The 12,334-nt window shown below is 39.1% G+C and overlaps 1 protein-coding gene across 5 annotated transcripts in view; it reads left to right on the top strand.

Moving 5' to 3' along the window:
- Nucleotides 1–12,334, top strand: part of NRP2 (neuropilin 2) — a 251,186-nt gene that overhangs the window by 127,779 nt on the left and 111,073 nt on the right. For all 5 annotated transcript variants that reach the window (XM_087949492.1, XM_026673205.2, XM_087949493.1 and 2 more), the window contains exons 8-10: nt 2,183–2,327; nt 4,913–5,262; nt 8,707–8,851. In XM_087949492.1, the coding sequence (XP_087805618.1) occupies nt 2,183–2,327; nt 4,913–5,262; nt 8,707–8,851 (640 nt within the window). The remainder of the gene's footprint in view (nt 1–2,182; nt 2,328–4,912; nt 5,263–8,706; nt 8,852–12,334) is intronic.

Here is a 12,334-nt window from a genome sequence, read left to right as displayed (position 1 = left end):
ACCGATACTTCCAGATTTCCTGCGGAAAAGGATATCTGATGACTGCTGAGTAGGGGAAAGATAGGGGAAAAGGGTGGTCTGTTGGGATAAAATCACATATTAAAAACACATCAATCATGCTGCCAGTGTGATCCACAATATATCTTTTGGTTTAGCATTTCTGTTCTACTCTAAACCTCAGTTATCAGCACAGATTTACAAGCATATATTCTTTGCTACAGTGTCACTATTTTGCTACCCTGAGGGCAAGAAAGTACTAATTATGCTACTGTAATTACCTTGCCTGCTTGCTCTGACTTTAGCATGAAGCTAACAGGGAGTGTTCTCAGTAACACTGAGTGTCCCCCTCTCCAGCTGTCACAAGCTGCCTGACCTGATGGTTGGACAGAATGCCGCCATCATCACCTTTGCCACTCTTCTTTCTGCTGATGTGCTTGCCTGGACATGTGCTCTTGAGTGACAAAAGGAGGCCCTTGTATATGATTAGAGGCATTAGTTCTACACTGGGTGTAGAAGGCTTTGCAACAATACTTTTCTTCTCACGCTCTGTGTAGAAGAAGAATGGCTCTCCCCTGCTTTCATGGAGAGCACAGGTTCATACAGCGGCCACAGCGCTCATGATACATTGGTTCTGGCAAACTATTTTGGCCCCAAGTTGACTAAATTGTTTCAAACAGAGGAAACATCTGCATTGTTTCTTTAATCCTAGTTCCCTGGAATCTGAGAGAAATGTCATAGGATCTCCAAACAATGCCTTGCCTGAAATCCCAGGATTCTTAATCTCTAAATTGTTTAACTTTTACTTTACAGTCAGTGCTCGTTAGATTGCAGTCTCCTTAAGTCACATCAAAGGGATATATTGGAAGGTACATACAAATTTAGTGATTTCTGTATCAAAAAAGAAAAGCATAAGAGAACATTATGTGAAAAGTTCATTGTTTGAAATGCAGAGATCGTAGTACAAACGCCACCAGCACCAGCAATAAAAGGTCTCTTATCTGGTGAGATCTATTAGAACTCACCTGTTTAGGGGTTCTACATGTAGGGCCCCATGCATCAGCCGCCTCAGTGACGTTCTCTCGCCTCACCTCTGGAACAGCCTGCCTCCAGAGATTTGAACTGGCCCTTCCTGAATATGGCTTGATAGACAGCTATTTAGGAATGTTGCTCTCCAAATGATGGCACATCAGGGCCTTCTTGCTCTTATGGTTATTCTATCAATTTTCTGTGTTTTAATGGTATGCTGTTAATTGTAAATTGCTGGACTCTTTGGAAATGAAGCAACATATAAATTGAAGTAATAAAAGAAAATATGGGGACAATTCCTTGTATAATTTTTTTTTTTTTTTGGTCTTTGTATTAAACAAAGGATAAAGCAAAAATTGCTGCTACTTTCCCGAGCTATTAAAAAATAGAAGAAAAAGGGAATAAATGGTTCATATGGTAATTAAGGATTATGACCATCTGGTAAGACATGAGCTTGTTCGAATAATTCTGCAACATACATTGCATCAAATCTTATTAAAAATGATTTTATTTGTCTGCACATGGACATAGAAGTGACTGGCATCTTTTCTTGGAGGGATTATAATTCCATGGGAGAAACCAAAGCATCATACACCCAACAACAGTCTTCAGTTATTAATTTGCTGATTTGAATCTGCATTGCCAAAATTTACTGGAGACAATAATCATTACTGCTTACACCCACTTTGTAAATATTGAAACACAAATATGAACGGGTAAAATCTGTAGTTCAATTATTTTTGTTTGCATGCTCTATTTTAGGCAAATGAGATCTAGATTTTAGGAGGGTTTTGAACATCTTGCACTTCTGGGAATTAAGCCAAGGTGCTTCAGATTTGTCTGTTCAAAACCAGAAGTAGTTCTTATTTAATTGATTTGTCTGGAATTGTATTTTTAAGTTGTTGTTGCGATACAGTAGGACTGAATGGAGTTTCATCCATCCAGTTTAGCACTGCCAATTGCACAGGAGGAAAAAAGCTTTTTCTAAAGATGGTGCAGAGCTAAAAACTATTCTTAGCCAAGGCAAAGAATTCAAATGGAGAAGTAATTATTCTACTATTTTGTATTATTACATAATCAATTGCTTATATTTCCTACCTTTTCCTTTCTATTTTGCTCAACTTCACGTATAATGTTGAGAATGTTTCTTTTTCAGGTGTTTCAGGCAAACACCGATGCTTCTGAAGTGGTTCTGAACAAAATCCATGCTCCAGTGCTGACTCGGTTTGTGCGGATCCGTCCCCAGGTTTGGCATAGTGGAATTGCTCTTCGACTGGAGCTATATGGCTGCCGAATTACAGGTGTCTATTCTTTTCCGTCACTAAGAAAGATTCACCATTTTCTGCCTTTGCTCAACCCTACAAACTAAACTAGTTGCTGTTGGTGTCACAGCTTCCTGTGCAGAGAAATGGGGAATGTTCTGAGATGGGCATTTCAGATTATTTCATGATGCTGTAGAATTATAGTTTTGGGAAGGGGACAGGTATCACTTAGCCCCAAAACCCCACAAACCAAACCACCCTAGTCCACCAACTACATTTCTTTTACAGGTGGTCCTTTGACCATAATTGATGCCAGAATGACAGTTGTAAGTTATTCTGGTTGCTAAGAAGGTGACCATACCCAAATGTATGACCTTTTGATCTATTACTTGGAACCCTAATACATTAAGCAAATCTATTATCTGCAATGAGCATCTGTTGCCTGAAACCAGAAGTAAATATCAGTTTCTGGCAAAAAAAAGTTGTAAATTTCAATCACATGACCAGGGGGGAGGGGGAAGCCATCAGAATGAATTTGGGTCATAAGTAGTACCTAGGGAAGTCCACCATAACTTTGAATGGTCACTGGTTGTAAGTCAAGGACTATTTGTACTGAGACCTTGCCTCTGTATGGAGGTTTTTCATGAAACTTGACTAGTATGGCATGAAAGACTTACCAAAAGGATCATAATGGGAGCCAATTTACAAATCTCTTTTTTCCTCAAAGATTTCCTGCATTTTTAGAGCTTCTAAAAGCTGTGCATGCTTTTAGAAACTCTAAAAATGCATTTGTCTCCTTAAATTATCCTGAAATGCATTCTTCTTCAATCTGCATACTTTAAAAAATGCAAATGCAGCTGCTGAGAAAGGAAATGATATTTCATATGGTAATCAGGATGAGAGTTATTAAAGCTTTCTTTATCTTCTGTGGTCCTAGTGCAAATTGCTACATCAAAGCTTTATATTCTATGGGAAAATCCTGATTCCAGTGGCTGCAACTTGTATTTTTTTTCTAATGTGAAGATTTATTAGGGTGGTACACAAGTTTGTGTCTGAATCAGCCCAGCAATACAGTTCAAGGATATGCATACTGGGTTTATGGTCTTCTTAAACAGCTCACGTTACAAAGGTTCTGTTTGAACAAAGATCTTAGCCCCATCAGGCACTAAGTTTTACCTCCTTACCAAGTAGCCCACAATCACCCTAATTCAGGGCTGTCAAACTCCTTGCCCTGTGGGCCGGATGTGTCATGTGCTGGCCATGCCCACACCTGGTTTAGCAAAGGGGGGGGGAGTCCTGATATGTCATGTGATGCCACCATGATGACATGAGTTTGACACCCCTGCCCTAATTGGTTCAAAAGCTACTATTTGGGGGAACACAAAATTTGTGTTCACATTCTCTGATGCTGTTTTGTATCCCTTTGGTCTTTGTACCAGGAGAATAGTGTCAAGGCTTTACTGCATCACTGGGGCTTTCCAGGAAGACATGCAGTCATACAGTCTAACTAGGCAATGCTGCTAATTGATACTTGTGCTTTTTGCGGCCCAGTACTTAAATATTTGCTTCATCAGTGGCTCTGCATTTCCTAATCTTTTTCTTGGAAGAATGACATTAAGTGAGGTTTGGAAAATGCCCAGAGTTGATATTGAGTTTTGCACAACATGATTGTCCAGTACAAATGTTGGAGGAGAAGGAGAAGTAATTGGCCTATGCAAATAATCACTTGAGGCTGCAACCATGAAATGATCAGGGATTTAATGACCCTTCACCCTATAATTTTTACCTGATTTGGGAATGTTGAACCACTTGTGATTCTTTTTGTACACAGCAAAGAGATTTCAAATGATGTCTTAGCTCAACTGACATTTTGAAATCTGGAAATTCTGGGACATAAGTAATGTTGCAGTCTCACTGGGATGCTTATATACAGTAGTAATTACTTTTGTTTCTGCCGTCTCCCCCCCCCCACCCCAATTAGTTGTGGCTTCACATGCCACAAGTAAATTTACATGTAAAAAAAGAACATTGAGCCTAGCCATCATATGAATTGTTTTTACATGAAGGTCTCCAGTTGTGGTTTATCTGTCAACTATAAAACATGTATACAAAATGTGTGTGTGCTTCAAATAAATCTTTTTTAGTTTTGGGAGTGTGGCTCAAGGCTCATGATTTAATCAGAGTAACTGCCGGAATCCTGACATTATCTCTCATTTGATTGGATTTAATTGATACTTTTTTAAAAAAAAGATCTGGAACAGCAACCAGAATGCTATTACTGGATGGAAGTTTAGCTGGAAGCAGAGACCAGTTTGGATTAAGAATTTTGGGGTAGGGTGTATTTTAAGCCACCATGGAGGGTCATCTGTAACCGATGAAAGCTGGAGTCCTTATTACTCTCTGAGCTTGTTTGTTTCATTACAGACGTTTCATTAGGTAATATCATTATTGGTACCTATGAAAGCCATTATAAAGCAAAGCAAAGCTGGCTTAAATATTTTGCAATCAACTTCAGTTGATTGCAATGAGACATTATTCTTCCTATATCATTGCAGAATTTTTATCCCCCACCTGATTTTGCTTAATACCCATTTCTATGCTCACTGCTGCTCCTTTTCATACAGATTCACCCTGTTCCAGTATGTTGGGGATGCTTTCAGGACTTATCCCAGACTCTCAGATCTCAGCTTCTTCTACCAGAGAATATCACTGGGTTCCTAGTGTGGCACGCCTAGTCAGCAGCCGCTCAGGATGGTTCCCACGCATCCCTCAAGCCCAGCCTAGTGAGGAGTGGCTGCAGGTAGACCTGGGCCTCCCAAAGAATGTGAAAGGAGTGATTATCCAAGGGGCCCGAGGTGGGGACAGCATTAATGTGGCGGAGGCCCGAGCCTTTGTGAAGAAGTTTAAAGTGGCCTACAGCATGGATGGGAAAGACTGGCATTCAATACAAGATCCCCGGACCATGCAGCCAAAGGTAAGACCTCTTTGTTGGAGTGTAATAGGGCACTGCTGATGGGCACTGGTACTTTTTTCCTTTTATTTCTTCTTCCTTTCTGGTGAAATTTATTATAGCAATAGCACTTAGACTTATATACCACTTCACAGTGCTTTATAGTCTTCTCTAAGCAGTTTACAGAATCAGCCTATTGCCCCCAACAATCTGACTCCTCAGTTTACCAATCTCAGAAGGATGAAAGGCTGAGTCAACCTTGAGCCAGTGAGAATTGAACTGCCAAACTGGTTATTATGGCTGTGGGAGCCTTTGCTTCAGGAGACGTGAAGGGGTCTATCCACTTTGAAGGGTCCTTGTCAGTGGTGGGATTCAAATTTTTTTACTACCTGTTCTGTGGGTGTGGCTTGGTGGGTGTGGCAAGGGAAGGCTATTGTAAAATCGCCAGTCAGAGTTGATGTTTGCCGGTTCTCTGAACTACTCAAAATTTCTGCTATCGGTTCTCCAGAACTGGTCAGAACCTGCTGAATACCACCTCTGGTCCTTGTCCAAACCACAATCCTACCTGCAAAGTCATATGTTTCACACTTATCTCAGTATAAAAACATTCTTAGTGGTTATGCAATAGTTCTCAATGAGCTGCTTAAAGTTGAAATGATTGAAGTAGCATAAAACCATTTAACATGAATGTATGTTTCAAAAGGATGTGGGAAAGAGGAGGGGTCTTATCTATGAATGTATTTCCTCCTCCCTCTTTCCTCCCTTTCTTTCTTCCTATTTAGCAATAGGATCATCTTCTTGTAGTGGAAAAGCTGGACCACTTAGAAGCTGGAAAGCGTCATCTATTTTTCACTTCTTTCTCTTTTCCATCATATAGCAAATTTACACATGGGCCTTTTCATTTCAGATTGCATGTGCTGCTGAATATGTCTTTAAACGCTCAACAGCAACTATTGACCACTTACTGTACATAGAAAAACAGATGTTAGAAATAAGTACCAGTGAGCAGAGCAGCAGATGTTGGGGAATGCTCTGTTGCGAGATTAGAAATCACAATGTCTATACAAGACAGTCTCCTCTGCTTCCCTGGGCTCTTCTTCATGCACTTTCCAAAAAGTGCATGAAGCTGCGTAATCACCAGTCTTGAAATAGGGTTTTACTGCTGCTCCAGGGTTTGTTTTTTGGGCAGATCTGTGCAACAAAGGTGCTGGGTAAAACAAACAAACAAACTTGTCTTTCAACCCAGTATCTCAGTGGGTGCGGGAGGTGCCTTCCCCCCCCCTTTTTTTTCCTGGCCCACAAGTCTTTTTCTGCTTGACTGGGAAAATGGAAAATGTAGGGTTGAGATTACATCCATATCAGCATTCCCTACACCTTACCAATAATTTTATCGTGCTATTGTAGGAAGTGAAATCATGGTGTCTTAGTGGCTTGGATAGACAAGTAGTATCCAGTTAGAAATGATGGCAGTTGTGCATGCTTTTTTAAAAATGAATCAATACAGGGAAGAAACTGAGATGAGCATCGCCCCCTAGAGTCGGACACGACTGGACAGGGAAACCTTTGCTTTTTGCTTTACAGTTTTAGCGAGAGGATGGCCTAGTCTTGATTACTTCTCCCCCACCAATGTCACCATTTCTGCAAAGAATGTTGGTACAGCCCTGGTTCACTGTGTCCTGCCTTGTCTCTGTTTTATCTCCTCAGTGAAAAGTAGGCTATTGTTCTTCATATGATTCAGAGGAAGGTGAGGGTATAGCGTATAGGCAATTTGTGATAAAAATAGTTTTAGAGCCCATATTTGGGTTGTTATTATTGAAGCTTCTGCTTAATTTTTCCAGTGACATTCTTACTTGCTAAGGATTTAAGAGATCCTTAAACTTTTGCACCACTGTTAAAACCTTAGTTCAGGAGGCCCAAAGCACTAAATCATAGACAAACACAGTCTAAGTTTCTGTTAGCTAATTCCTTGAATTAGTACAAATGGTATCATAGGTGTCTTGATGGAAAAATGTGTGAGGTGGATAAGGAAAAGAAGACCATTAACAGCCAAGTCAGAAGTCAGTAGTGTTTACACAAGAAGTTAGTAGAGTTGTACCAGATTTGAGTCAGTATATCTGGTATCAACATCTAGCTAAGAGGAGGCATGTCCTGTGCCAAAGCACGCTGTGTGGTTTGTCAGATGGACTGCATCCCACTTGGCAGCAGCATCCTGCTCTCAGGCATGGAACTTTTCAGTTGGCCACAGACTCTGGCTAGCAGAAGAAGGAGTTAGATGGAGACAGAGGGAAGGGAGAGTAATTTTGAAACTGAAGCACCATATCCTGTCTCTCAGTTACTTTACAGATCAAATGTATTTGAAAACAACTGCCTTAGCTTGTACCAAAGGTGAAAAAGCCTGATTATCTTTCTCCCTTGCTGTAGAATTTCCTTAGATAATTCAACCATTGGTACATTTAAGATAGAAAATGTTTTCTGATAATCTTGGCCAACTTTGGTATAAGATGTATTTCTTGGTTGGGTATTTTTCCTTTTACCTTCTCAAATAGAGGTAACATTCAATGAATGTATTGTCATTTATTCTTGAAAAAGCAGCTTCAGTATTGCTCCTCCTCAATAAAAAGCAATCTGCTGACAAGATGATACTGACAGCTTGCATTCTTAAATATTACAAGTTTCTGTGGTTTGGTCTAATATGTCACAATTGATGAAAAGCTATTAATAATACAAAAATAGAAATGTGCTACACATTGAATTCAAACTGAAAGGTGCCCTGAAGTGGTATATACTTATGTTGGTGCTTTCTGAGCTCAGACAGTAGCCAGAAAAATCTGCTTGTGGTATAAGGAGATGCTAATAGCCATGCACAATCCGAAGCACCTTGTGGTACTTTCTTAATTCAAACACATATTTTCCATAGATTGCACAGGTGGCTTGTGAGCTCAGAGGAAGATGGAACTTCTTTCAGGAGGTTACTAAACCATACGTCCTTTGAAATATCTCTTTGAATTTGGATGCAGAGAACAGTACATCCTTATCTGAAAGCTAACAAAAAGGTCCTTTTTCAAGTAGATTGAGTATAAGCCATTATTTCCCCCCCCATTATTTCTCTATTTTGTCTTTTCATGATCATTGTGTAACCAGTTACATTCTTCAGGTTGTCCCAATTCATTACAATGGGCCTGATTGTTGATTAGTACACAGGTGTCAAACTCACTGTGTCACATTGCCATCATGTGACATTTTGCAACATTTTTCCCATTCACAGAGCTGGGGTGGGTATGGATGTGACGCATCTGACCTGTGGGCCACCAGTTTGAGAGCCCTGGCTTAGTAGAATAAAAAGTTCAAGTAAATTTGAAGGAATAACCAGTCTTCCAAAGAGTTCTTGTACTATTTGTTTGTTATTTATTTATTTATTTATTTGGCTCTAAACCTAGGAGAGTCCTATTTAAACTCTGTTTCTCTAAGATATTTGAAGGGAATATGCACTACGACACCCCTGAAGTTAGAAGATTTGATCCTGTTCCTGGACAATTCATCAGAATTTATCCAGAAAGATGGTCTCCAGCAGGGATTGGGATGCGATTAGAAGTCCTTGGGTGTGACTGGACTGGTAAGAGTTGTATGAATCTATTTCATGCCATGAATCCTTCAGCCATTTTGGTCCTGAGAATGTTTGCATAAAAGTTTCTACATAAGAATCCAAACTGATGACATTGCACCACAAATATTTTCCTTTCCCCACTCTTCCTGGTGAATAATTCTTGCTCTGCTTAGAATGAGTAGAAATGTATGTATTCCTGTGATGATTATGGACTCTCTTTCAGCTTTATGATTTCAGGATGAAAATCCTTAATAGAAAATGTCTTTGATAGCATTTATTCTTTTCATTGCTTATTCTCTGCCTATTAGGTTAACAAGTTGTTGTATCCTGCCCTTTCTGAACAATCTTCAAGTTTTGTATATCACTGGCTATGAATGTTCAGATCCGTTTTCCTTATAAACTTATGCCTAACCTCACAGCTTATTAGGCTGGGGATCACAAATTCAATGTTAATAGCCCTGTAGCACCTTTCTCAAGCAAAAAATAATAATTCTTTCCAAATGGCATTCAGAGTGCAGATTAAAAGAAGATAAGTTTTCTTAGTTTTTCCTTCTCAATTATATCTTTCTTCCAACTGCTTGGTGCCAGGACATTCTTATTTGTAATCTTCTGAGTGGTGGAGAGCAGGCATTCTGAATCTCAACATACACACAACAATTTAAGCTTCCCCATCTCTACCAATAAAATAAGAGGAGCAAGAGGGTGCATGTGTGGAATAATCTATATGAGTGAGCATATATATTATTAGGACTTAAGATGGGGAGGGGAATGGGAAGGAATGTATATGAGAAGAGGAATGGTATGTAATGGTGGCAGTGATGATAATATTCTAATGCCTGCACCCGTCGTGAGCCATTGAGTTGCACTTTTGTGTAATTCTCAAAACTGATGATTCTGTATGTCTGTTTTAATTATTGCCTTGCTCTGATTTGATGCTATGTTTTGTGATATCTTTTTATGTTAGTCCATATGCCCAGCAGCATATATTAAGAAGAAGTTCAGTATAATTAACAGGAACACCTCAAAAACTAGAGAGACTCAGCTTGAGATATCTGTATCACAAGGTTACATATATTTCTTATATTTCAGGATTCTTGAGAGAGAGTCCAATTATCTGTCAATCTAAGGAATCAAAATGTTACACATACGATTTTATAAAGAAACTTATTCTTCCTTTTGATTTGTAATCATAAAGTATGAAAACTGTCAGCTGGATTTAGCCCTCTAGCTTCCAAGCGTAGCTGAAATGACAAAAAGTGGAGCACAAGCTACCACTACCAACTAAAACTAAATCCTTTTACTGCTGACTGTTAGAGGTGGGAAATTATACTTTCTCTTTTATTTTGTTAAGATGCATCTAGCGTTCAGTCTGCTTTCCAGATGTCACTAGTAAAAAAGGTTTGATTTCTATTTGGAAACCGTATCTGTTAAAAAAAAACTTGTTTATATAGATTGGCTTGGGCTGTACAAACTTCCAAAGAAGCAGTTCCCTTACTAGTTTCAATACTACCTTTTAATAAATGATACTTTGGCATGCTTCATCAGATATATATGAAAATAATAACACATCTACAATTCTAAGTTAAAATTGGTAAACTGGCCCTTTTTGCTATTGTCAGGTGTCACAGTACAGTTAAATGTTTTTATTTATTTGACAGGGAATATTTGAACCACAAATCTAAAAATTATAGCCTCAACGTGGAAGATCTTGTGGGTCCTTCCATACTGTTCTGTCAGAGGCATGATACTACTTGAGTACCCATATATGAGTATAAATTGTTCAGGCAAGGTGATGCTACTCTTGGAGAAAGATTTTTTTGAAAGTTTGCATTAAATATTGATATATAACTTGGACATCTTGCCTGCCATTATTATTATTTGTCTTTGTCCAAGAATCAGAACATCTCAGCCCATCTTACATGGTTGTCATTGGGGAGAAAATGGGAGCAGGCAGCATTAAATATCTATGCTACCTCAAGAAAGCCAATGAATAAATAAATAATTAAATAAAATTTAAAAAATAAATAAATACACACATACATTTTTGGAATGGAAGAAGTCTGCTGATACAATAAACTTACATCTTCTGTCCATACTTACCAAGATGGCCAATGTATGGCTTGCATAACATAATTTCAGACTGCACATTGGAGGTTCATATGATTAAATGGTCTTTCATCTAAATGTTAGGTATCTAGAAGAAAGACTATAGCCTAATTATATGCCCATTAATGCTATTTATGCTTTTGCTGGGAAGCACTCAGTTGAATGCCTTTCAATCTACTGTCAGAACCAATATATAAAGCCTTAGGTTGATCATCAGTTTGCAATAGTGGAGAATATCATGGGCTGTTCCCTGATACCACTAGATGACATCGCTAGGGCTCGCTGCCTTAGAAGAGTGAGGGAAATTCTCAGGGACGACTCACATCCCGGTCAGCACTTCTTCACTCTTCTACCATCGGGTAGGATATAGAAGCATAGCCAGCCGCACCAATAGGCTGAAGAACAGTTTTTACCTGTGGGCTGTCAGACTTCTGAATGGAAAATAACTTCATGTCAACATAGTATGATAGACTGGCGGGACTTCTATCCTCACTGTGAGTTGTGTTGGGGGGGGGGGTGCACGAAGAGAGGCTCAGCCAATCTCATTGTACAAATGTTGTACTCTGACAATAAAGGTAATAAATAAATATCTGTAGCTTGGGCTACACCTAGCCTGGTTACCTAACCTGGTAATAAATCATTCAGAAACCAACCCACAAGCTTGGAGAACGAAACTTAACCTTTGATCATCAGTTTCAGACTAGGATTTTTACTTGAAAGAAAGACAAACCAAAGCTAGATCAAGGGTGGATTAGATGAGGCTAGACTAGACAGCACCAGTCTAGGGACTTCACATTTATCTTGCCAGTTGCCCATACTACACCTCACTTCATAAAACCAATAATTGAATGCTTTTATTAAACCAATTTTGGATACCTCTTTGAAGAACATGCTTATTTGCAACTTGGTGGTAGATTTTTTTTTAACCCTCAAGGACTGTGAATTATGGTGGTACTTGTTTATCTTTGTTGCCTTAGTAACGTCTTGTTAAATTTTTTAAATATGCAGTAAATGACCACTTATGGTATGACTTGCATGTTTGACCTTTAAGCGATCTGTTTCTGGAGCCCTTCAGTAATAAGACCTGAAGTACCTCTTATAGAAACTTGTGCCAAGAGCATTTGGCATTCTAGCTGCTTGGTAGGAAGAAAAATTGAAACATTAGGTCAACAGCTGGCTTGTTTCAAGGGCCTGCCAACATTTTTTCCCTTCTGAAGATTGACAAATATTAGCTCGTGACTAGTCCTCTCTCCTTTGAACTTGCAAACATCTGGTTTCCATTGCTTGACAGCTTTGTAACAGGATCCACGACTGCCTCTTGCAGTACATATACTGCCCAGCAGGAGGGAGACTATCTTTTGCATACATTTCAGTCTTAACACATGT

This window comes from Notechis scutatus, chromosome 1 (assembly GCF_049901735.1).
Source record: "Notechis scutatus isolate UNSWTSFEM ecotype Mainland chromosome 1, rNotScu1.2, whole genome shotgun sequence".
NCBI classification, from domain to species: Eukaryota; Metazoa; Chordata; class Lepidosauria; order Squamata; family Elapidae; genus Notechis; species Notechis scutatus.
This window is presented reverse-complemented; position numbering and strand designations above follow the sequence as displayed.